Source organism: Carcharodon carcharias, chromosome 15 (genome assembly GCF_017639515.1).
Source record: "Carcharodon carcharias isolate sCarCar2 chromosome 15, sCarCar2.pri, whole genome shotgun sequence".
Lineage (NCBI taxonomy): Eukaryota > Metazoa > Chordata > Chondrichthyes > Lamniformes > Lamnidae > Carcharodon > Carcharodon carcharias.
Window position 1 is genome coordinate 105,651,229 of NC_054481.1, and position 25,646 is coordinate 105,676,874.

The 25,646-nt window shown below is 43.8% G+C and overlaps 1 protein-coding gene across 3 annotated transcripts in view; it reads left to right on the forward strand.

Annotated features, from left to right (window-relative positions):
- The window catches only part of clcnk (chloride channel K), a 62,665-nt gene that overhangs the window by 26,913 nt on the left and 10,106 nt on the right, over positions 1–25,646 (forward strand). For all 3 annotated transcript variants that reach the window (XM_041205724.1, XM_041205723.1, XM_041205726.1), the window contains 9 exons: positions 2,627–2,711; positions 4,276–4,377; positions 11,982–12,066; positions 13,476–13,649; positions 13,860–13,929; positions 15,432–15,542; positions 16,007–16,220; positions 17,449–17,582; positions 21,769–21,866. In XM_041205724.1, coding sequence (XP_041061658.1) covers positions 2,627–2,711; positions 4,276–4,377; positions 11,982–12,066; positions 13,476–13,649; positions 13,860–13,929; positions 15,432–15,542; positions 16,007–16,220; positions 17,449–17,582; positions 21,769–21,866 — 1,073 coding nt within the window. The remainder of the gene's footprint in view (positions 1–2,626; positions 2,712–4,275; positions 4,378–11,981; positions 12,067–13,475; positions 13,650–13,859; positions 13,930–15,431; positions 15,543–16,006; positions 16,221–17,448; positions 17,583–21,768; positions 21,867–25,646) is intronic.

Sequence of the window (25,646 nt, forward strand, 5' to 3'; positions counted from 1 at the left end):
TCTGGGAGGGAGGAGAAGGAGTGAGGGCGGATGCGCGGGAGATGGGCCGGACACGGTTGAGGGCCCTGTCAACGACCGTGGGTGGAAAACCTCGGTTAAGGAAGAAGGAGGACATGTCAGAGGAACTGTTTTTGAATGTAGCATCATCGGAACAGATGCGACGGAGGCGAAGGAACTGAGAGAATGGGATGGAGTCCTTACAGGAAGTGGGGTGTGAGGAGCTGTAGTCGAGATAGCTGTGGGAGTCGGTGGGTTTGTAATGGATATTGGTGGACAGTCTATCACCAGAGATTGAGACAGAGAGGTCAAGGAAGGGAAGGGAAGTGTCAGAGATGGACCACGTGAAAATGATGGAGGGGTGGAGATTGGAAGCAAAATTAATAAATATTTCCAAGTCCTGACGAGAGCATGAAGCGGCACCGAAATAATCATCGGTGATAGACTGTCCACCAATATCCATTACAAACCCACCGACTCCCACAGCTATCTCGACTACAGCTCCTCACACCCCACTTCCTGTAAGGACTCCATCCCATTCTCTCAGTTCCTTCGCCTCCGTCGCATCTGTTCCGATGATGCTACATTCAAAAACAGTTCCTCTGACATGTCCTCCTTCTTCCTTAACCGAGGTTTTCCACCCACGGTCGTTGACAGGGCCCTCAACCGTGTCCGACCCATCTCCCGCGCATCCGCCCTCACTCCTTCTCCTCCCTCCCAGAAACATGATAGGGTCCCCCTTGTCCTCACATCACCCCACCAGCCTCCGCATTCAAAGGATCATCCTCCGCCATTTCCGCCAACTCCAGCATGATGCCACCACCAAACACATCTTCCCTTCACCCCCCTTATCGGCATTCCGTAGGGATCGCTCCCTGCGGGACACCCTGGTCCACTCCTCCATCACCCCCTACTCCTCAACCCCCTCCTATGGCACAACCCCATGCCCACGCAAAAGATGCAACACCTGCCCCTTCACTTCCTCTCTCCTCACCGTCCAAGGACCCAAACACTCCTTTCAAGTGAAGCAGCATTTCACTTGCATTTCCCCCAACTTAGTCTACTGCATTCGTTGCTCCCAATGTGGTCTCCTCTACATTGGAGAGACCAAACGTAAGCTGGGCGACCGCTTTGCAGAACACCTGCGGTCTGTCCGCAAGAATGACCCAAACCTCCCTGTCGCTTGCCATTTTAACACTCCACCCTGCTCTCTTGCCCACATGTCTGTCCTTGGCTTGCTGCATTGTTCCAGTGAAGCCCAACGCAAACTGGAGGAACAACACCTCATCTTCCGACTAGGGACTTTACAGCCTTCCGGACTGAATATTGAATTCAACAACTTTAGGTCGTGAGCTCCCTCCCCCATCCCCACCCCCTTTCTGTTTCCCCCTTCTTTTTTTTTCCAATAAATTATAAAGATTTTCCTTTTCCCACCTATTTCCATTATTAAAAAAAAACCCACTAGAGCTATACCTTGAGTGCCCTACCATCCATTCTTAATTAGCACATTCGTTTAGATAATATCACCAACTTTAACTTTAACACCTATGTGTTCTATTGTACTATTGTCGTTGACATCTTTTGATGATCTGCTTCTATCAATGCTTGTTTGTCCCTACAACCACACCAACCCCCTCCACCTCTCTGTCTCTCTATCTCTCCGCCCCCCACACACACACCTTAAACCAGCTTATATTTCAGCTCTTTCCTGGACTCGAACTCAAGTTCTGTCGAAGGGTCATGAGGACTCGAAACGTCAACTCTTTTCTTCTCCGCCGATGCTGCCAGACCTGCTGAGTTTTTCCAGGTAATTCTGTTTTTGTTTTGGATTTCCAGCATCCGCAGTTTTTTTGTTTTTATCTCTGTGTAAAAGCAAGGATACAAGTGATTCAGGAATAGGGTATATGATCGGGATTCCACAGCTGGCAGGGTTAATTTTGACTTTTGCTGATAGTGTAAGACTAATGGTATTGGATCAACCGACCAGATATATCTCTCCTCAAATATTGTCCATCTTCAACATTGCACCCAGTGAATGCTTGATTTCAACAATGGAGAAAATCTAAAGAGTCAGCACAGGCATGATGGGCTGAATGTCCCCTTCTGTACTGTAAGATTTTATGATTGTAAAATGAATTGGGAAGGGTAATAAAGCTTCATCGTTACCTATCGTGAGCAGATGCTCTCCACGAGTGTCATATGCGGAATAGCTCAAAGCAGCTGCTTTGAGCCATTGTGTGGCCATGGAGCAGTGGCTTTGCCCATGAGAGCACAGAGCTAGGCAGGGTTCCTGCTTTGGGTTATTATTACTGGTCAGATGCTGGGTGAGGACATGATTAGGTTTGACTGTGCTGTCCTGCACAGTTGGAAAGCCTGCCTGATCTCACTGCCAGTGATCACATTGCAAATAATGTCCACTTCAGCAAGGTACCACTGCCTGTGGAATTGTATCCCTATGGGAGTATCAGTCTCTGCAAGAGAGGAAGGAAGTCTGGAAAATTGGAGTGAATCTGAAATCCAAGGAAGTGTCCCAGCTACGTGAAATGCAGGTCAGATTGGCGCCTGCTCCTGGGTTTTTCTTCAAGGTTAAAATGTATTTCTAATTTTCACTGTTTCCTTTTCCCCACAGAAACAATCATTGCTCTTTTCAAGACAAAATTCAAAGTTGACTTCCCATTTGATTTACCAGAAACGTTAATCTTTATCATCCTTGGGTGAGGTGTCTTAGCTGCTTTATCTCTTGTGTTCCTATTTAGAAGGTGTAATGGCAATGGAATCGATGGCAGCTATGGCTTCTTACATACATGTCATTTGAGTGGACCACAAGCTATCACACAGATTACTTAGGATAGCAGTCGCCATGTAATGTTACATGGAGATCTAGAGTGCTATTTGTTTATGTAGAACGGTGTGGTAAAGCATATATGGTAATATTGAACAACACTGAGCATCTACTAGAAGGTAGATTAAAAGTTAATACGTATGAATAAAAGATTGCATCAGACCCTGAGAAAGTGAGTTGTTCACTATTTTCATACATTCTTCAATGCTTGAAAATACTTTGTCTTGTCTTTGTGAATAAATCTGCGACACAGCTTTGTTTGTAAATGCAAATGCAATAATGTTAAAATGTGTTGAGGCATTATTTTGTCACATGCACATAACATCACTGCATTTAAAATGAAATAATTCTTCCAGTGAAAACAAAATAAGAATGACAAGTACATTTGTGGTGATTTTAGCACTACCAAAAGAACAATTTTTCTGATTCATTGACCTTGATGCAGTAACAAGTGGCCCTAAGATTCTGAAAGTGCTCGTTCTCTTTGTAGCTCAGGTTCAGACCTATTTTTTGGTTCATTGTCTGCTCTCCTGGGTGAAGTGTGATGATGCTGGAAATAAACTTTTAAATAGGAACATAGGACTTAGGAGCAGGAATAGGCCATACAGCCCTTCGAGCCTGCCTTGCGATTGAATAAGATCATGGCTGATCTGGTTGTGGTCTCAACTCTACTTTCCTATCTGCCCCCCATAACCCTTGACTCCCTTGTCTATCAAAAATCTGTCTAACTCAGCCTTGAATAAATGTAAAGACCCAGCCTCCACTGCTTTCTGGGGAAGAGGATTCCACAGACTAATGACCCTCTGACAGAAAAGAATTCTCACCCCTAGTTTTAGTCTCCACCACAAGGGAACACATCCTCCTGGTATCCACCCTATCAAGTCCCCTCGAGATCCTATACGTTTCAATAAGATCACCTCTTATTCTTCTAAAGTGCAATGGGTATAGGCCCAACCTGTCCAACCTTTCTTCACAAGACATTGTTACACTCAGGACAGATAATGACTGACAGTTTTACACTCAGGCCAGAAGTGACACTATCAGTTTCTGGCAGGACCCTATTCATGACAGATATGACAAAGTAAGGTACTGCCAAAATTGCACTCCGAATAGAAATGGTACACTCAGGTTGACACATTTGGATACTACCCCTTCAAAGCAAGTGGGACAAAGTAATATACTAACAATATTGGGCTGTATGTGATGTACTGAGATACTGATTGTAGCACACTGAGGTTGACACTGTTATTGATAGGTTGCTAATCACTGTTACAAATCAGTTGCTCCACTCTGATGGACAGTGGGACTGAAGCAGGTCCCGGAAACAGTAGACTATCTGAAAATATGCAACACTGTTTTTAGGTCTGAAATTTTACTTTTGTTGTTTAGTTTAGAAAATAAATTCTTAATTTGCTCATTGTTATTATCCTTATTAGGATCATCTGTGGGATGCTGAGCTGTGTCTACCTATGCTGTCAGCGCAGGCTGGTAGGATACATCAGGAGAAATGCTTTCATCCTGAAACTCGTGGCAGCAGAGTAAGAATGAAATACAGTTTTTACAAACAGTCGCTTGGTGGTAAAGAACTTGAATATTGCTGAAAAGAGAGACACCTTCCAAAGCTTTTTGTCTTGCACTCGTCAGCTATGTTGGCAATACCTTGGCCAATCATAGTTGACTTGCCAAAAAATCAGCGCCCTTTTCTCGTGTAGTATAAGTTGTTCTGATCCTTTGAAATTTGGTATTCTTGTGTTTGTCCTGATGAGTGCAAGATGAAAAATTTTGGCAACATGTCTCTCTTTACTGCAACGTATAATTTTTACTGTTTTCCTGGGGTGAAAATTGATAATAGACATAAAGATCATTCCTGATAGCATTATTATAGCAATGTTGAAAAAGTAGGAAGTCATTTGCAACAATTGGCTGCCAAAGGGTAATAGAGTGATGAAATAAGTTACCTCAGCAGACCATCAAAATGGGCAGGAAAAATGAGTTTGAGATACAATTGGGAAATAGTTCATGGACTTGTGAAAAAATTCCTTTGTATTTAATGCTGCAAAGGAAGTTAATGGGTTAACGAATTTTAGCATAGTGCACAAAATGAAGAGCCAGGATACTGCCACAGAAATTTAAACTGCTCAATGTGACTCTAGAGTCAGTAAATGCTGGCAGATATTGCAAAGATGTGGGTGAGTAGGAGTATAGAATTGCCAAAGTTTACAGCACAGAAGCAGACCATTCAGACAATCAAGTTTATTGAGTGTTTTTTCCACCAGTTACCAAGTCTAACTCCACGCTCCTGCCCACTCTTCATGCTGTTCATGCTCCTCCTTTTTCAAACAACCATCTAATTCCCTTTTAAAAGAGTTTATGGACTCTGTTTAAACCAACTGTATGTAGCAGGGAATTCTACATTATGACCACCTTTTGTATAAAAGAAATCTAACACACCCTTTATTTCTTTCTGTGATTACCGTAGACTCTTTTGTCATCAGGTCATCAATCAGTGGAAATAATCTATCACTGTTTACCTTGTCATAACCTTGAAAACCTCTATTAATCATTTCTTAATCTTCTGAGCCCTAGAGAAAAAGCTCCAACTTCCCGAGTCTCTTGTCACAAATTAACTGTAATCTTTACTCCTGGTTGCATCCTGTTGAACTAAAGCTACACAGTTTCCATCCTTTCCTATAATGGGGTACCTAAAACTGTACCCTGCCCCCACCCCGCCATCCAATACTCCTGTTGTGACTTGGCCACGTACAAGTTCAACATTGCTCTGATTTTGTATTTCTAAGACTCTAGAAAAGTGGTACTAAAAGTGTGGTCTGTGGACTGCAGTGGTCCGCGAGGGTCCTCCATGGGCTGGCCCAAAGTGCAAGTCACGAATATGGAGTGCTATGGCCGAGGCCATATGAGAGAACAGGGCAGAACCCTCATCCCCACCACTCCCGTGACGCCACACGACTAGGCTGGTTCCTGCATGCACAGCACAAGTGGTCATAATTGCGAGCAACAACATTGTTGCTCTCGAAGCAGGATTTATGTTGCTGTTGTTTTTGTTTGATTCATATAAACGTAAGGTAAGTATTAGTTTCTCAGAGGAAGATTATTGTGATGATTTTATAACTCACATTAGAATAGTTCAAGTAAATATATTCCACTGAAGTATTAATGTTTATAATATGAAAATGTTAATACTTCTGTTTCTGGCATGAATTAATAATTTACTTATGATATTTAATATTTGAAAGTTAATACATATACATTTATTACATTTATTAGTGAAGCGGTAGTGAAATGTGTGTGGTCTCCATAAGATCCCATTAATTCTGATGAGTTGTTTGGTGGTGGCAAGTGAAAATGGGTGAGGTAGGAGCATTAGGCAGTCTGTGGGGTATTTTTCCCTCTTAGGTGGTCTGCAGATGTAAAGTTTGAGAACCACTACTCAAGTTACAAAACAAAGAGTCTGATCCATGCAAAAGGCTTATTGTGTCTAATGGTCATTTTCTCTTCGTGGGAATTTTTATGAAACCATGTTTCCAATATTGTAGCTGGAATAATTTGATCTTTTTTTTATGCAAGTGAATCTCAATTAAAGCAACATTCTGCAATCTAACAAACCTATAAATGAGTTTTTTGTAGTCAGATTTGGCTGGGATTTTATGCGCCCTGCACCCTGCTGGCAGGGGGGAGGTGGGGGGAGGCATAAAACCAGATGGAATGACAGGGAGCACCTAGTTTTACCTGTGATGGGGTTGGTGTCTGGCAGCTCACCAACCCTCGGCCAATTGAGGACTGTAAGTGGCCAATTAATTGCCACTTACAGGTCTCTTCCCTCCACCGCTGATATTTTATCAGAGCTGGTGGTGGGGGTGCCCATGCCAGGTGGTGAGACCACCAAGTAAACACTGGCAGACTTGATTCAGAGGAGGAGGAAGGGGGAACCCTACTGTTTGGGCACCTGTGCCCAATGGAAGCCCCCACCCTGCCCCAATGGAAATGGCCACCCCTGCTCCCCATCCCCTGCCCACCAACTGATTGGCCGGCATCTCAAGGCAGCTTTTGACGGAGTGTGGCACCAAGGAGCCCAAGCAAACTGGAGTCAATAGGAATCAGGGGGAAAACGCTCCGCAGTTTGGACTCATTACCTAACATATAGGAAGATGGTTGTGGTTGTTGGAGGTCAATAATCTCAGTTCCAAGACATCACTGCAGGAGTTCCTCAGGTTAATGTCCTAGGCACAACCAACTTCAGCTGCTTCATCAATGACCTTCCTTCCATCATTAGGTCAGAAGCGGGGATGTTCGCTGATGATTGCACAATGTTCAGCACCATTCGCAACGACTCAGATACTGAAGCAGTCCATGTCCAAATGCAGCAAGACCTGGTCAATATCCAGGCATGGGCTGATAAGTGGCAAGTAACATTTGCGCCACACAAGTGCCAGGCAATGGCCATCTCCAACAAGAGAGAATCCAATCATCTCCTCTTGACATTCAATGGCATTACCATTACTGAATCCTCCACTATCAACACACTGGAGGCTATCACTGACCAGAAATTGTACCAGATCAATCATATAAATATTGAATATTTAATTGACTGCCACTGCTCTTCAAGAAATGCCTACCTCCTTGAAGAAGTTCTGTTCGTCTCTGCGACAAGATTTCCATATCTCTCTTTTGTCTTGTTCACCTTCATTGCTTTCCATTTCTCTCCTGGTGCTTGACAAGGTGTTTACTAAAACCCGCTTTCACAGCCATATCTCCTCTCTCAGTGACTGTTTCCGTCTCCGAATTACCCCATGTGGATTTCAATTGAAATTCCACCCCTCGTGTTTCGAACCCACCCAGGATTATAGGTATTTCCGGGACATAAAACGTTTCTTGGACTGCTGTTCCCATCGCATCCTGAGATCCACACTCAGTGCCATGCGCCGCCATATGAACACACTCGACCTCTCCCTCCAGCAGCACCGCCGTACCCTTTTTCAAAGCTGCGCGTGCCCCCAGTTTCATTTTATTCTTCGTCTCATCCGACACCTCAACAAGAAACTTTTTCTCTTTCTCTCAAGTGCTAAGGAACGCAAGCTCCAACAACTCATCGACACCAACACCCATCTAGGACCCTCCACCCCTGCCTGTCCCTCCGTCCCCACCCCATCTTCCAATCCCAGCCCCAGCCGTGTATTCACCATACCCCCTGACCTTCCCCTCTCCGGTGCTGAACGTTCAATGCTTAGCAAAGGACTTAGTTTCATACCCCTACGCCCTCACCTTAATGAATTTCGGCACAAAATGCTGAACTCTTCTTCCGCCGTCTTCGTCTCCGGGCTCACTTCTTTGGGCAGGAGTCCTCTCCCCGTTCAACGGATCCTTTCACCCATCTCCAATATTCTCCCTCCACCTGGACCCCTCCCTCTGGATTCTTACCTTCTCTTGATCTTTTCATTGAGAACTGTCGGCGTGACATTAGTCGTCTCAATTTCTCTGCTCCTCTCACCCATTCTAATCTCTCTCTCGCTGAACTTACTGCACTCCATTCTCTCAGGTCCAACCCTGACATCGTCATCAAACCTGCTGACAAGGTTGATGCTGTTGTCTGGCGCACTGACCTCTACCTCGCGGAGGCTGAGCATCAACTCACAGACACTTCCTCCTACCTCTCCCTGGACCATGACCCCACCACTGAACATCAAGCCATTGTTTCCAGTACTGTCACTGACCTCATCTCCTCTGGGGATCTTCCTCCCACAGCTTCCAACCTGATAGTCGCCCAACATCGGACGGCCCACTTCTACCTCCTACCCAAAATCCACAAACAGAACTGTCCCGGTAGACCGATCGTGTCAGCCTGTTCCTGCCCCACAGAACTCATTTCTCGTTATCTTGACTCCCTTCTCTTTCCCCTTGTCCAGTCCCTCCCCACCTACATTCGTGATTCCTCTGACACCTTACGTCACATTAACAATTTCCAGTTCCCTGGCCCCAACCACTTCCTCTTCACCATGGACGTCCAATCCCTCTACACCTCCATCCCCCACCAGGATGGTCTGAGGGCTCTTAGCTTCTTCCTCGAACAGAGGCCCGAACAATCCCCATCCACAACTACTCTCCTCCGTCTGGCTGAACTTGTTCTCACACTGAACAATTTCTCCTTCAACTCCTCTCACTTCCTCCAAATAAAAGGTGTGGCTATGGGTACCCGCATGGGCCCCAGCTATGCCTGTCTCTTTATGGGGTAAGTGGAACATTCCTCGTTCCAGTCCTACTCCGGCCCCCTTCCACAACTCTTTCTCCCTTCCCTTCCTTGACCTCTCTGTCTCAATCTCTGGTGATAGACTGTCCACCAATATCCATTAAAAACCCACCGACTCCCACAGCTACCTCGACTACAGTTCCTCACACCCCGCTTCCTGTAAGGACTCCATCCCATTCTCTCAGTTCCTTCGCCTACGTCGCATCTGTTCCGATGATGCTACCTTCAAAAACAGTTCCTCTGACATGTCCTCCTTCTTCCTTAACCAAGGTTTTCCACCCACGGTCGTTGACCCTCAACCGTGTCCGGCCCATCTTCCGCGCATCCGCCCTCACGCCTTCTCCTCCCTCCCAGAAACATGATAGGGTCCCCCTTGTCCTCACTTATCACCCCACCAGCCTCCGCATTCAAAGGATCATCCTCTGCCATTTCCGCCAACTCCAGCATGATGCCACTACCAAACACATTTTCCCTTCACCCCCACTGTCGGCATTCCGTAGGGATCGTTCCCTCCGGGACACCCTGGTCCACTCCTTCATCACCCCCTACTCCCCAACCCCCACCTATGGCACCACCCCATGCCCACGCAAAAGATGTAACACCTGCCCCTTCACTTCCTCTCTCCTCACCGTCCAAGGGCCCAAACGCTCCTTTCAAGTGAAGCAACATTTCACTTGCATTTCCACCAACTTAGTCTACTGCATTCATTGCTCCCAATGCAGTCTCCTCTACATTGGAGAGACCAAACGTAAACTGGGCGACCGCTTTGCAGAACACCTGCGGTCTGTCCGCAAGAATGACCCAAATCTCCCTGTCACTTGCCATTTCAACACTCCACCCTGCTCTCTTGCCCACATGTCTGTCCTTGGCCTGCTGCATTGTTCCAGTGAAGCCCAATGCAAACTGGAGGAACAACACCTCATCTTCTGACTAGGCACTTTACAGCCTTCCAGACTGAATATTGAATTCAACAACTTTAGGTCTTGAGCTCCCTCCTCCATCCCCACCCCCTTTCTGTTTCTTCCCCCTTCCTTTTGTTTTTTTCTGATAAATTATATAGATTCTTCTTTTTCCCACCTATTTCCATTATCTTTAAATATTTTAAATCTTTTATGCTCCCCCCACCCCCACTAGAGCTATACCTTGAGTGCCCTACCATCCATTCTTAATTAGCACATTCGTTTAGATAATATCACCAACTTCGACGCCCATGTGTTCTTTTGTTCTGCTGTCTGTGACATCTTTTGATGATCTGCTTCTATCACTGCTTTTGCCTACAATCACACCACCCCCCTCCACTTCTCTCCCCCCACCCAACGCCACCCCCCCCCACCCCCCCCAAACCACCACCACAACCACCACCTTAAACCAGCTTATATTTCACCCCTTCCTGGGATTCACCTAGTTCTGTTGAAGGGTCAGGAGGACTCGAAATGTCAACTCTTTTCTTCTCCGCTGATGCTGCCAGACCTGCTGAGTTTTTCCAGGTAATTCTGTTTTTGTTTTATATAAATATTGTGACTACAAGAGCAGGTTAGAGGCTAGGAACCCTGCAGTGTGTAACCCACTTCCTGACTCCCCAAAGCCTGTCCACCATCTACAAGGCACAAGTCAGGATTGTGATGGAATACGTTCCACTTGCCTGGATGAGTGCAGCTCCATCAACACTCAAAAGCTAGACACCATTCAGGACAAAGCAACTTGTTTGATTGGCACCCCATCCGCCACCTCCAACAACCACTCCCTGCACTGACGCACAGTAGCAGCAGTTGTACAATCCTCATGATGCACTTCAGCAACTCACCAAGGCTTCTTCGACAGCATGTTCCAAACCCATGACCTCTTCCGCCTAGAAGGACAAGGGCAACAGATGTTTGGGAACAGCACCAGCTGGAAGTTCCCCTCAAAACCACACAACATTCTGACTTGGAACTATGTCGCCATTCCTTCACTGTCGCTAGGTCTAAATCCTGGAACTCCCTTCCTAACAGCACTGTGGGTATACCTACACCATATGGACTGCAGCGGTTCAAGAAGGCAGCTCATCACTACCTTTTGAAGGGCAGTTAGGGATGGGCAGTAAATGCTGGCCTAGCCAGCAACACCTGCATTCCAGGGAAGAATAAAAACAATCTCTTATGGCGGGACATCCTCCCACACGTGAGCAGAAGCCACAACCTAAGGCAATTAACTACCTGAGGACTGTAAACTACGGTTGTGACTTCCTAGCCCAGCAGAAGCAAGGTCAACCCCAACTTTTCAGCCGGTGAGCAGAGTCACCGCCTCCATGAAAAATTCCGGTGTTGATGTTAGAAAATTAGAGTTTGATTTTTTTTTCCAAATGTCTTCTAAGTGAAATAAAGAATGGATTGCCAAACTTGAGTGTACAGAGAATGACATGCATGACAAATAGATTTCCAATCTGCACCAGTGAAGGTTGCAATTTTAGTTTCTATGATGTTGAATAAGAAGCAACAGGAATTCTGTACTGACTCAACTGGAAAGCTATCTTGAGTTAACACTATTATATTGAAACTTGAAATGTTGCCCAGTAAATCTATAGTGAGGGGTCAGTCTGTTGTCTTTCAGTATTCATTAATTGACAGCTGCAGTGAGGGTAAAGCATTTATTAATTAGCAATATGATGAAGTTAAAGTGTTCATTAACAGACAGCCACAGTGAGAGCTGATGTTCTCATTGTGTGGAAAATAATTCTCTGACAGACAATTTGTCCCTTTCTGTTTACTTGCACTGTTACTGTTTCGTGAAAATGACTGAATTGGGGGTTCAGATGAGCTAGTTTGTGATGTAATTGTTCAAAAGCTTTTTAGATTAATGAATGAGACAGTAGCTAATATCCAAATAATGTTCTATCAATAGGAAGGCAGTGTACTCTGGACTTGTAACCTTACTCTTGGCGTCCATCACCTTCCCTGGCAGTCTGGGGCAGTTCATGGCATGCAGGGTAAGTACTTATGAACATGAAGCAAGTCTCAGCCTTGTAGCCAGATTCAGTGTCACTTCCAGGTAATATATAGAATAGGGCAGATACTGAACGCCAGGTTTTCTCAGCCAGAGGTGGCATCACCACTTGTCTCTGAGGGAGGACCTTATACCAACTAGATTGATAAAGACTCAGAGGTACACATGGCACCAGTCTGTCAGAGACATTGAAGCACACATACTGCCTGATGCATTTTAGCAACTAGATTATCAGCAGATATGGATATCCCTCTGCCCCCTGGGTCAAGTGATATGCAACTGAAAATAAACCACCTTTAATCTGCAATTCCAGACACACAAGCTGCCTGCTTCCCACCTTCTACCACATTGTTAGCAATTCAATAATGGGATAAAGTTGCATGGAGCCTTATCATAGAGAGGGTTCTGGTATTAGTAATAGCTTTTTCCTCACTTATGCTCAGACTGGCTAAATGATCTACCCATATCTATGCTCTTCTGCCTTATTGGGGATTTTTGATTTATGGATCCTTGGGCTGCAAATTCGGCTCTGTGGCAACCTTTTTTCTCAGTGCTATGGGTGCTGTTTTGTGTACAAAATGGCGTCCACTCCGTGGTGTGCATTTCTGGTGCGGTGCCATTTGATGAGGGCAAGAGCATGGTTGTTAAGAGCGAGCGCAGGATGTTTGCAGAGTGGGCAGATTGTGACATCAGTCAGCGTGGAACGCCGATTTGACTGTGATGGCACCATTTTAGACCTCAACGCTCTAGCTAATGTCTTTTCTTAACCTGGCATGGCTGAACCTACATTCAGCAGCTGAAAGACCACCCCCCAAAACACACACACACACACACACACACACACACACACACACACACACACACACACACACACACACACACACACACACACACACACAATCAAACCCCAGTGCTTTTTAAAGGGATAATCAACTACTTTCAGATTAGTATTTTAATGATTTCTACTGGCTGTTGCTGAATTTGTAGATGATGTGAGTTTTCTACTTAATATCAGCTAGTCATGGTTCCCTGATCAACATACTGTGATCAATATACCAGAAGTTCATGTGTCTGAATTACAGGTGAGGATACAATGGAGCTGTGTTATATCCTCCATTGTTACACAGCTTTCTGGCAGTTATTTAAGATCCTCACATGATCAACAACATTATGGTAATGATACTGGAGATCGAGGCACTAGAACCTATTGAACAATACCTAGGTGATGGAGTCAATGGGACAAAGTTATAGGGGAAAGAAACTGAAATAGCATGAGCTTACCTGTCCCGCAAATGGAATGATTTAACTTTCACATTGCTCTAACTCCATGAAAGACAAACAAAGAAATGATTTTATTGTAGAAAGGATAATCTCTGACTGTGTTCTCTGCAGCTCACTATGAAGGAACTTCTCTCTTCACTCTTTGATCACCGGTCCTGGGGTGTGCTTTCTCTAAATGCAACACTTAACATCCAAGCAAGGGTAGATCCTGACAATCTGTGGATCGAATGGTGCCACCCATCCTTCACTTTTTTTGGCACACTCCTCTTCTTCTTATTCATGAAGGTAAGTTGTAGTTTTCACTAAGCACCCAGCCTTGAAATGTTCCACAACATTAATTGCTGATCCAAAATGAGTTTTAGTAATTCAATGCCCAGGGCCACAATCAAACAGGCATTTACAAACAACCTGCATGCATAGCCATGAATACACAACAGGAAACAAAACCATGTTAGTGGGTTTGTGCTAAGCTGATTGTCTCTCCTTGATTTCTAGTTTTGGATGCTGATTCTTGCGACCACAATGCCAATGCCAGCTGGATATTTCATGCCGGTGCTTATATATGGTAAGTTCAGAAAAGAAATCTTCCTCCTAGTTGACTTGTGCACTAAATGCATAGGACAAAGTGGAGCTTTAAAATCAAGAGGTATCTTCAAGCCATCTGAATCTGAACTTGTACTTTTTTTTAATTAGTAGTTGATGTATTTACAATTCTGAAACACAGAAAAATCATGGCATAGAAGAGAGACCATTTGGCCCATCATCACCGTGCTGGCCAAAAAAAGAGCAATCTGGCCTAATCCCACTTTCCAATTCTTGGTCCCTTAAGCCCTGCATATCCAAGTATTTTTTAAATGAAATGAGTGTTTCTGCTTCTGCCCCTTTCAGGCAGTGAGATCGGAATCCTCCTTCCCCTCTCTCCAACTTCTGGGTGAAAAAATTTCTCCTCAACTCCCCTCTATTCCTGCTGTCAATTACTTCAAATCCATGCTCCTTGATTATTGACCTCCCTGCTGAGGGAAAAAAGCCCTTCCTATCCATGCTATCTAGGCCCCTCATAATTTTGTACACTTCAGTTAAATCTCCCCTCAGCTTCCCCTGTTCCAAAGAAAAAAGCCTTTCTACTCTTTTCTTCATAACAAAAATTCTGACAGAATCCTCTAAATCTTCCCTGTTCCCTCTTGAGTGTGGTCATATCCTTCCGGTGATGTGATGACCAGAACCGTGCGCAGTAATCTAGCTGCTGCCTAACTAGTGTTTTATACAATTCCATCATTGCCTCCCTTTAAGTAGAATGAACTGGTTCATTTTTTCTATTTTTATTCTTTCATGGGATGTGGGCATCACTTGCAAGGCCAACATTAGGTGCTTATCCCTAATTGCCCTTAAACTGAGTGGCTTGCTAGGCCATTTCCGAGGGTAATTAAGAGTCAACCACATTGCTATGGATGTGGAGTCACTTGTAGGCCAGACCAGGTAAGGATGGCAGATTTCCTTCTTTAAAGGACATGAGTAAACTATGTAAACCCCTGTACTATTTGTGATTAAGACATGATCATGTGTCTCTACTTCATTAAAATTCTGGAAAGAAACCCTCCTGCCATCTTTGGAGATACACTGGATATAAATGCTGTTATAGGTCATTTAATAGAAGAGATTATGGCTTTTATATTTCCTAATGGCACCAAGTCAGAAGGAATCTTGAACCCCATAATCCCTGGGGGATATGCCCTTGCAGGCAAGTATGTGCTGGTTATGCATTTCCTAAAGATGCTCCTTTAGTTCAGTGATGAACAAATGGTTGTTTTGTTTATAGAAAAGGAAGGTATGTAGTCCCTCTCTACAAACAAGGGATGTAGAGTCTGCTCTCGGAGTTAATTATAGCTAGGAAGATGTACAGCTCCCCTCCCAAGGGATTATAGATGGAGTACATGGAGTCTGCTCCAGCGTGGTTACACATGAGGAACATGTAACGTTTGGCTCAGAAGAACTTTAAATCTATCATTTATTGTGCTATAATAGCTTATAAAGCCCTGACATTTATCCTCTGCATTTTGTATTCTGTAGGTGCTGTTATAGGTCGTTTAGTAGGAGAGGTTATGGCTCTTATATTTCCTAATGGCATCAAGTCAGAAGGAGTCTTGAACCCCATAATCCCTGGGGGATATGCCCTTGCAGGCAAGTATGTGCTGGTCATGCATTTCCTAATGATGCTTCTACATTATCTGTTTACCATGCAAGTCTCCTGATCTGTCCCTTAGGATTGAAGATTATTTGTGCCTGACTGACTTCCAGTATTGCAGACAAGCTTTCTAAATGCATTGCCCTATTGGTCTGTCTGGAGCAGCTCAGTCAGAAGATTTTTCTACCATACTAGGAGCCGCGCTGATGAATGACTTGTAGGATGCACCGTCACACCCTTCTCTGCTTATTGTTTCCTAACATGTACAGTCTTACAGTTGCAATCTCTTATTTAACATGGATGGTCATTATGGCATCCAGGCATTGCTTTGCTAGCCTCACACCGTAAGTATATCCTTCCAAGCAATGAAAGTTCTGTCTTGATAGGTCACTATATGATGTTGTACCCTTTCTTGTCTATAAGATCAAAGGATATGAGGTAAATTTTTTTGTCTTGGCAGGGGCAGCAGCATTCTCCGGAGCTGTGACCCACACACTGTCCACAGCGCTGTTGGTATTCGAACTCACAGGACAGATGGCGCATTTCCTCCCTGTTCTATTAGCTGTACTTGTGGCAAATGCCATAGCACAGAAGTTCCAACCTTCCTTCTACGATGGAACCATAATTGTGAAGAAGCTGCCATATTTACCCAAAATACGGAGCAGTGACATTGGGTTTGTATCACCCCTAATGTCAGTAGGCTGGTGATGGGTTGTCTGATGAGTGTGATGAGTTATAATGGGTGTGGTAGCAAAAAGACTGAGGTTTCTACATTTATTTGGCTGGTTTTGAGTGGGGCAGGGTTTTTAGCTGGAAGACTCTGAACCTGACAAGCTGTTCTGTTTTAATGTCATCGCTTGTGCCTTTTCTTTCAAGCACTTTCCCTAACCAAAAGCGAGTCTGATTTTCATGCTTGACCCACCTTCAGGTGGGGAAGGCTGTGGAAGAGGCCACAAGCCAGAATCAGGTAGGAAGTCTGCAGCTGGGTTAGGGACAGCAACAGGTTGTGTGAGCAGTTCAGGATCTTGGGAGGAATGGAGGTGGTTACTGATCCCAGGCAGTGGAGTGGGCGGGGTGAGGGAGGTGTTTGATTTCTGATCCCAGAGTGTGTCCAATGGCAGGCAGGAAGCAGAAAGACTTGGTGGCCCGAGAGGAAGCACCTCTGCTCCTCTTGACCCACAAGCACTGTTGTAAAGGCATTTGCTTTTTCCTCAAAGCATCCTCACATCCCTTTAGTGCTAGGATTCCTGAGACCTGTTAATTATGAGGAATTCAGCCTCATTGTAATATTTAAATAGCCAACCCATCTCCCCAGAGCAAGTTGGTTGCCCAAGTGGTTGGGTTTGAGATGTGTTGGGGTCGAGTTTGAGATTTTTTAAAATGTTAACGCCCCACCCAACCTAAACCCAACTATTTTTGGGAGTTAAACTTACGCTTGAAACTTTCAAACTCTGTACATCTTTTTTATTGTGACCTAGGAAGCCTTGTGGCTCAGTAGGTAGTGCCCCTGCCTCTGAGCCAGAAGCTCCAGGTTCTAGTCCCACTCCAGGACTTGTTGCTCAATGAAGGAGTGTTCGTAACATGGTTTAAGCAGGTTGCTAATTAGTTTATTATTTGTGCCTGACTGACTTCCAGTATTGCAGGCAACTGCAACTATTGCCCACTATTCCCCAAAGGGAAAAAATGTGTGTGTGGAGATACAAAACAAACAAGTGTGCTCTAAGCCACATCACTCAAGGTAGTCCTTTCTGAGATGCTCCTTCTTACATGTTCTTGTTATAGACACCCGAACAACAAATATTTATCACTTATTACCTAGCAGCTTCATTCTGTTACCTCTAGTGGAACAGCCTCAGACTGAACCTTGCTGTTATAGTTGGATAATATCGATCTAATTTTCAGCTCTTACAATGTGACAGTGGAAGAGTTCATGAACACCAATATCACATGTTTGGACAAAAGTTTCAGCTACACCGATATCCTGCGGCTGGTGACCTCGTGTTCTGATGATGTATATCCTGTTGTAGAGAATTCAGGTAATTACCTTTAGAACTGCACAAACTTTCCTTCCAATAATAATTGCTAACCTAACATGCCTGCTGTTATGACACAGCAGTTGGTAAAGGCCGAGTTGTTTAAGTCCCAGAGGGAAACTTGAACAACGGTCATAAGCTATATTTTCAATTGCTATGTTTGAGATGCAGCTCTGAATTCAGGAATAAAACCACCGAGCCTCGAGAAGTTTTTTATATAAAACTAAATTAAACATTTATGATTTTAGCAACTAATTAAACACATACACATGGCTACAAATTACTACCGTAATAAGTTTTAAACAAAACCCCAAATTAATCACTCCCAGGTAAATCTTCACCAAGGCAACATTAACCAATCGACTTTAAACAGACACCAGGCAAAGCACATTTGACCTTATGAATTCAAAATGAAGTCATTTGCAATTTGGTTTCTTTGCAAACAGTTGTAGGGCTTATAGGCTGGTTAGATGTTAAATGCCTCTGCCTCACACACACAAACTCCTGTTTATACCAATCTTCCCCTTTGAATGTAAATTTTCCATTGTATTCCTAGGTTTTTTAATTTTCCCTCTCCTAACAACAATCCTTTCATTCCACCAACTTTATTAGTAAGCTGAAAAAAATTAACACATTGCTAGGCATCTTCTAGCTAGGTGCAAGATTTGATCCATTCTTTTGAATGCTTTATTCAACAAATGCAAATGCACTTTTTACCTTCTAACTAACTTATGTTTATTTAATTAACATCTCAAAACTACTATACATCAAAGCACCCAGACTAGCTGGCTTTAATTCAGTTAAGCCACACACAGACACACACATAGACACAGGCCCTATTACAATTCCAATTTAACAATAATTTCCAATAATATTATAGACATTAATATCTCTTCATGACATTGTGGCAGACTTTTATATTGGATTGCTGGTGGTTTGAACTTGTGACCAAAATTTTTGCATTGGACAACCCTGCAGTGCACCTTGTAGATGGTACAATATTGGTGTCTATTTTTGACATCTTCTATTTATGATGGAATGAAATTAAATATATCACTTGACCTTATTTTCTGTACCCTGCACCCTTGCTTCAGTTGAAAGGTTCTAGCTTTCAAGGGCTGGTGCAAAACTAAAGAGGATGTATTGATGCTGAATAAGGTGGTAGTCAGTTATTAAAAACTGTGTTCAGAGCTGTTCACCTAATCATAGAAGTATTATTCTATTAAACTGAATTACTTCATATTATACTGATGTGATAAAGGAAGATGACTTCAAGGTATCAGGAACTTGAATGAAGAAAGTTGTGTTTGATTTCTTTGGAAAAGAAGAGACTTTGGAGTGACCTATTTGATGTTTATTCTGGTGAAGGATTCAAATATCAGAGTTAAAAATTAAAAATGAAGAAATTAAGAATAGGAATGGAGGTCAGGGAATGTTTTTACCATAAAACAAAGTTGTGAACTATTTTCCCCGGGAAGGATAATTTTTTAAATATTAATTTATGGGATGTGGGCTTCGCTGGCTGGGCCAGCATTTGTTGTCCATCCCTAATTGCCCTTGAGAAGCTGGTGATGAGCTGTCTCCTTGAACCACTGCAGTCCATGTGGTGTAGGTACACCCACAGTGCTGTTAGGGAGGGAGTTCCAGGATTTTGACCTAGCGACAGTGAAGGAACGGTGATTATGGTTCCACGTCAGGATGGTGAGTGGCTTAGAGGGGAACTTCCAGGTGGTGGCGTTTCCATGTGTCAGCTGTCCTTGTCCTTTTAAGTGGTAGTAGTCGTGGGTTTGGAAGATGCTATCTGAAGAGGCTTGGTCAGTTCCTGCAGTGCACCTTGTAGATGGTACACACTGCTGCCACTGCGCGTCGATGGAGGAAGTGAATGTTTATGGATGTGGTGCCAAACCAGAGGGCTGTTTTGTCCTGGATGGTGTCAAGTTTCTTGAGTATTGTTGGAGCTGCACTTATCCAGGCAACTGGAGTGTAATCCATCACACTCCTGACTTGTGCCTTGCAGCTGGTGGACAGGCCTTGGGAAGTCAAGAGGTGAGTTACTCGCTCCACGATTCCTAGCCTTTGAGCTCCTCTAGTAGCCACGGTATTTATATGGCTAGTCCAGTTCAGTTTCTGATCAATATATGTTGATGGTGCTGGGTTCAGTGATGTTAATGCAACTGAATGTCAAGGGGCAATGGTTAGATTCTCTCTTGTTGGAGATGGTCATTGCCTGACACTTGTGTGGCACAAATGTTACTTGCCACTTGTCAGCCCAAGCCTGGATATTGTCCAGGTCTTGCTGCATTTGGACATGGACTGCTTCAGTATCTGAGGAGTTGTGAATGGTGCTGAACATTGTGCAATAATCAGTGAACATCTCCACTTCTGACCTAATGATGGAAAGAAGGTCATTGATGAAACAGCTGAAGAGGGTTGGGCCTAGGACACGACCCTGAGGAACTCAGACAGATTCACAAGATCATAAACTTACAGAAGAGGAAGGCCATTTGTCCATTCTTAATTCATCCATCTAGAACAAATTTACTCTCCCTTCATTTGCTCCATCTAATTGTTTCTTAAATGGTCCCAAGGTTTTCTTCCACCATTCTAGAAGTTCATTCCATGCCTTGATCCCTCTGCTTGATGAAGTACATCCTGATAGACGTATGTTTGGCCTCTAAAGAAATCAAGGAGTATGGGGAGGGGTGGGGAAGTAGAGTTGAGGCAGCAGGTCAGCCCTGATCTTATTGAATGGTGGAGTAGGGCCACATGGCCCACTCCTGCTCCTATTTCTGGTGTTTTTATATCAGTTTTTGTCCCCTTTTCCTCCTCCTTCACTTTAATTTAAAGTAATATTTCTGATTAACTTTTTCAACATCATTTAACCTCTCCTAAGTTTCTCTAAAATCACCTCTCAGACATCTCCTTTTCAAGCTGACAAGCCACACACGTGCCTTGGTTCCCTGGGGCCAGGCAAGTAGCGAGTACATTTCTTCTCTAATGGCTCTCCATGATTTCCTCATAACTCGGACCCCTGACATTAAGGATCAACCTTGTGGCTACACATTACACTGCTTCCTGTGCTCAAGAATCTCTTTGTTTCTTAGCGCCCAGAATCAGAGTGTTCAAGTTGTTGTCGGACAAGAGCTTCTAAAGAAATCATGATTTCATGACTTCCTTTGATTTGTGGCTGCTTTAAGTATGTAATCCTGATGACTTTGTTTATTGCTGGTCAGCATTAGTTAGACATGTTTAAAGCCTTTTAATTGCTTCTTCCTTAGCTATTTCAGTACAATTCCTGGAATATGTCTGTTGCTCATCTTTCTTTCCTGCGTACACTTGTCTGAATTGAATGTAATCTGCTATTGTTCAGCCCACTCATATTTACTCAGTCTGTAATTTCTGCCTCGTCTCATCAACATCGACTGACCTTGGTTTGGCATCACTGCATTAGAGGCTTCTGAACGCAAGTCGTTGATATCAGGCAGGAGCACTTCCAATAATATATCCTGTGCTACCCCAATTCCCGCTCAGTATTTCTCCTCACCTCCACTAGTCTTTCCCTAACCAGAACCCACTGTTTTCTACCCATCTTACATGTTCTCAGGTTTTATCATATTTTTTTGAATTTTAATAGTCTGCTTTTGTGTGGAATTTTTTCAAATGACTCAGTACGCAACATCATAAGTAAAACAAGTCTAAATACACAATATCACAACATCATTGAGACAGTCCACTCGGATTATCATTTGCTTATAGAAATCAAGGAGGTTTGGTCCTTATTCTAAAACCATGCTAACTGCTGTTCATTAGGTTGTTGAACACACACTCCTTAGGTTCATTCTTCCTTTATTCTACATGGGTTTGAAGTAAGACTAATTTTTAAGGCCTAACAGAGAGAGAGAGATTGGGGGTTGGTGTTGTTCTTTGAAAATAGGGTAGGCTTATTGGGTGCGATGAACTTTTTCCTTTGCCTAAAAATTCTTGTGTTGTTGAAATAAGAACTGACTGTTTTCCATCTTGTTCAGGAAGCTGGCAAATATTTTACATTTTTGATGATTTCTTTAATTTTACATTACAACTTGAATGTGGAAGACCTCAGAGAACCTTCTCTGTAGCTACCATGGTACATGAGGGCATCAAAAGGCATTTGGTCCTTGAGTATAAGTAGAAATTCTATTTCTGTTAACAGAATCCATGGTGCTCGTGGGATCTGTTCAAAGGAGTGAGGTTGCCAAATTCCTTCGGGTTCAAAGGGAAGAGAAATGCTGCAAGGAAAACTTACAGCTGGTAAGCAAACTGCTGGGCAGGGGCATGATGGGCTGAATGGTCTCCTCTCTTGTTAAATAAAATATTTTATTGCCTATAGAGGGAGATAGTGGCATAACGGTAATGTCACTAAATGACTAATTAACAACTAGTCATTAGTAATCCAGAGGCCCAGGATAATGCTCTGGGGACATGGATTCAAATCTCACCTCGGCAGCTGGTGGAATTTAATAACTTAATTTATTAATAAATCTGGAATATAAAGCTAGTCTCCATAATGGTCACCATGACAACTATTGACAATTGCTGAGGAGACCTATCTGGTTCGCTAATGTCCTTTAGGGAGGGAAATCTGCCATCCTTACCCGGTCTGGCCTACATGTGACTCCAGACCCACAGCAATGCAGTTGACTCTTAACTGCCCTCTGGAATGGCTTAGTAAGCCACTCAGTCCAAGGGCAATTAGGGATGGGCAACAAATGCTGGCCTTGCCAGCGACGCCCACATCCCATAAAAGAATAAAGAAAAAAAAAATCATGATTAAGCATGGATTCAAGATATCTTTATCTGGACTCAGCAATTACAGATTAAAAGGAAGGTTTGACTGTGTGTGTTGGCATCTCAGACCAAACTTCTAAATTTAAACCTTAACAAGTACACCGACTGACCTTTCGTGACTGGAGGTCTTCCAGCAAGTCAGTTATTACTCTTATTTCTTTTTTCACTTTTTATAAATTTGCAATGGAAAGCCCACAGGTCCAAACTGCTGCTCTTTATCTTCATTCTTTAATAAAAAGATCTAAGGCTCCTGAGGCTCAGAATGAACCTGAATGAGCTTTTACTTCACTCATATGCTACATATTCTGAAATGGATCAGAATTTACAATGTCATTGTGACATGCTTGATCCTACATGATCTGAAGGTTTTCTAATGTACTTTTATGAAGCAGATTTATATTTATTTTTGTCCCCTAAGTCTCTGATTGCAAAACCGATCAACATGTTCAAAAATAACTTATTTATACTGGAAGAAAGAAAAAAAATAAAGACTTACATTTATATTGCACTCTATCATATGCCTCAGAAATATATTGTGCAATGGCTCCGGCCTCCTGATTGTCAGAGACTTAACGTATGACCAAAGATGTGCGTCGAGACCCTGCAGAAGTCCTGATGCACAGACTTTCGTGGGAATTGCCTGGAAAGTTTCAACTTCTGATGAGTAATTCCCCTGCTCCCCGGGACTCTCCGTGAAAGTCTCTGACTCTGGGTTAGAGTCAGCGACTTCGGACTGTTCCATGGTACTTATTTGTGTAGTTACCCAGGAAATGTTAGACAGATTAAAACCTGGTCTAACTCCTGGGTAATTCCACACCTGAAACCCCTCACAATCACTCACAATGACCCCCCCCCCCCCCCACCCCCAACCCCCAGACTACACCCTGACCTGACTACACCTCCCAACCACCCGACTACCCCCTAGCTAACCTCCTGACCATGCGACTAACTCCCAAAACAGCTTCCCCCCAACCACCTGACTACTGCCCCCAACCCAACTCAACTATCCCCTGACCTAAGTTAACTGCCCCTAGCCAGATCTGACTGCCCCCCTCCACCCGATTACCCCTCCTGACCAGACCTGACCTAGCTCCCAACATCCTACTTGCCCCCTCGACCCAACTACCACCCTGAATGGCTCCCCAACCAGACCTGACTTGCCCCACCACCCAACTCCCTGCGCCTTGACTACCTCTCCTGACTTGCCCCGACTACCCCTTGACCTACCTACCCACTCACCCACCTACCCACACTACCCACTTACCCACCCACCTACCCATCCTACCCAGCCTACCAACCCCATCTACCTAACCCATCTACCCATCTAACCACTTAGCCACTTATCTCACCCACCTCACACACTTACCCATCCTACCACCCTACCCACCCACCCACTCATTCATCATCCACTCATCCATTCACTGACTGGAAGACTGGGCATTTAAACTTACCATATGGCATACACCTTCAGTCTGTCTGCAAGCATGACCCAGACCTCCCTGCCGCTGGCCATTTCAACACACCACCTTGCTCTCACGCCCACATGTCCGTCCTTGGCCTGCTGCAATGTTCCAGTGAAGCTCAACGCAAACTGGAGGAACAGCACCTCATCTTCTGACTAGGCACTTTACAGCCTTCTGGACTGAATATTGAGTTCAACAATTTTAGGTCAAGAACTCTCTCCTCCAACCCCACCCCCTTTCCGATCCCCCTTTTTCCTATAATTTATATATATTTTTCTTTTCCCACCTATTTCCATTATTTTTAAATGTATTTCCATCCATTGTTTTATCTCTACCTCTTAGCCTATTTCGATTCCCCCCCCCCCCACCCCACCCCATCCCCACTAGGGCTATCTGTACCTTGCTCGACCTGCTTTCTACCCTTAATGTCCCCAATAGCACATTCCTTAGATAATATCACTACCGTCAACACCTCTTTGTCCTTTCGTCTATGACATCTTTTGGCAATCGCCACCTATCACTGGCATCCTATCCAGCTCTACCTGTCCCACCACCCCCCCCCCCCCCCCGCCCCCCACCCTTAAACCAGCTTATATTTCACCTCTCTTCTATTTTACTTAGTTCTGATGAAGAGTCATACAGACTCGAAACATTAACTGTGTTCCTCTCCGCAGATGCTGCCAGACCTGCTGAGTTTTTCCAGGTATTTTTGTTTTTGTTCTAGATTTCCAGCATCTGCAGTATTTTGCTTTTATCTTAGTGAGTAAAAGGGGGCGTGTCCTGTCTTCTCCCTGTTTAGCTCCACGCCGACAGAGTTCCTTGAGAGACGCAGCACAGCGTTTCTCTGGGAAAGCCAGGCTCGGAAGACCACGGAAGAAATGTGAAGTGGCATCGAGTCGGGGAGTTTATGAGTGTAGTGGCGATCTAACAATCTTTGCCACTGCTCGGAAGATCCAGGCCCTCGAAACACTTTGCATACAATAAATTACTTCTGAATTGCAGTGACTGTTGCTGTGTAGGCAAATGAACAGGCTTAGGATCAAACCCAGTTAGTACAAGAACAGAACAGGATAAGGACCGAACCCAGTTAGTACATAAACAGGCTCAGGACTGAACACAGTTAATACCAAAACAGGAAGAGGACCTAATCCAGTTAGTGCATAAACAGACTCAGGACCGAACCCAGTTAATACAAAACCAGGAAGAGGACCTAATCCAGTTAGTGCATAAACAGACTCAGGACTGAACCTAAACAAAAACAGAATTACCTGGAAAAACATGGTCATGAGGACTCGAAACGTCAACTCTTTTCTTCCCCGCCGATGCTGCCAGACCTGCTGAGTTTTTCCAGGTAATTCTGTTTTTGTTTTGGATTTCCAGCATCCGCAGTTTTTTTGTTTTTATCAGGACTGAACCTAGTTAATACAAAAACTGGGTGAAGACCTAACCTGGTTAGTACAAGAACAGGATGAGGACCAATCTTGGTTTGTACTGATACTTGGAAGTTTAGTGAAACTAAAGGGATGATAGCAATATTTGACTATCATCCCTTCAATCTTAGTCGTGAGATTTAATTGAAGATATCCATGTACCATGCCTCACTGAGGATCTCATTGGTAAATTGTAATTTTAAGAAATAGATTGAAATGTGCTAAGTTTAAAAGCTATAAATAAATGCATGCTTAAAGTAAGCATAATATACCAACTGCTTTTTCAATTTCCCTCATTCTATAGAATTTCAAACCCATTTCGATTCATTCATTGTATGGAATTTCATTGT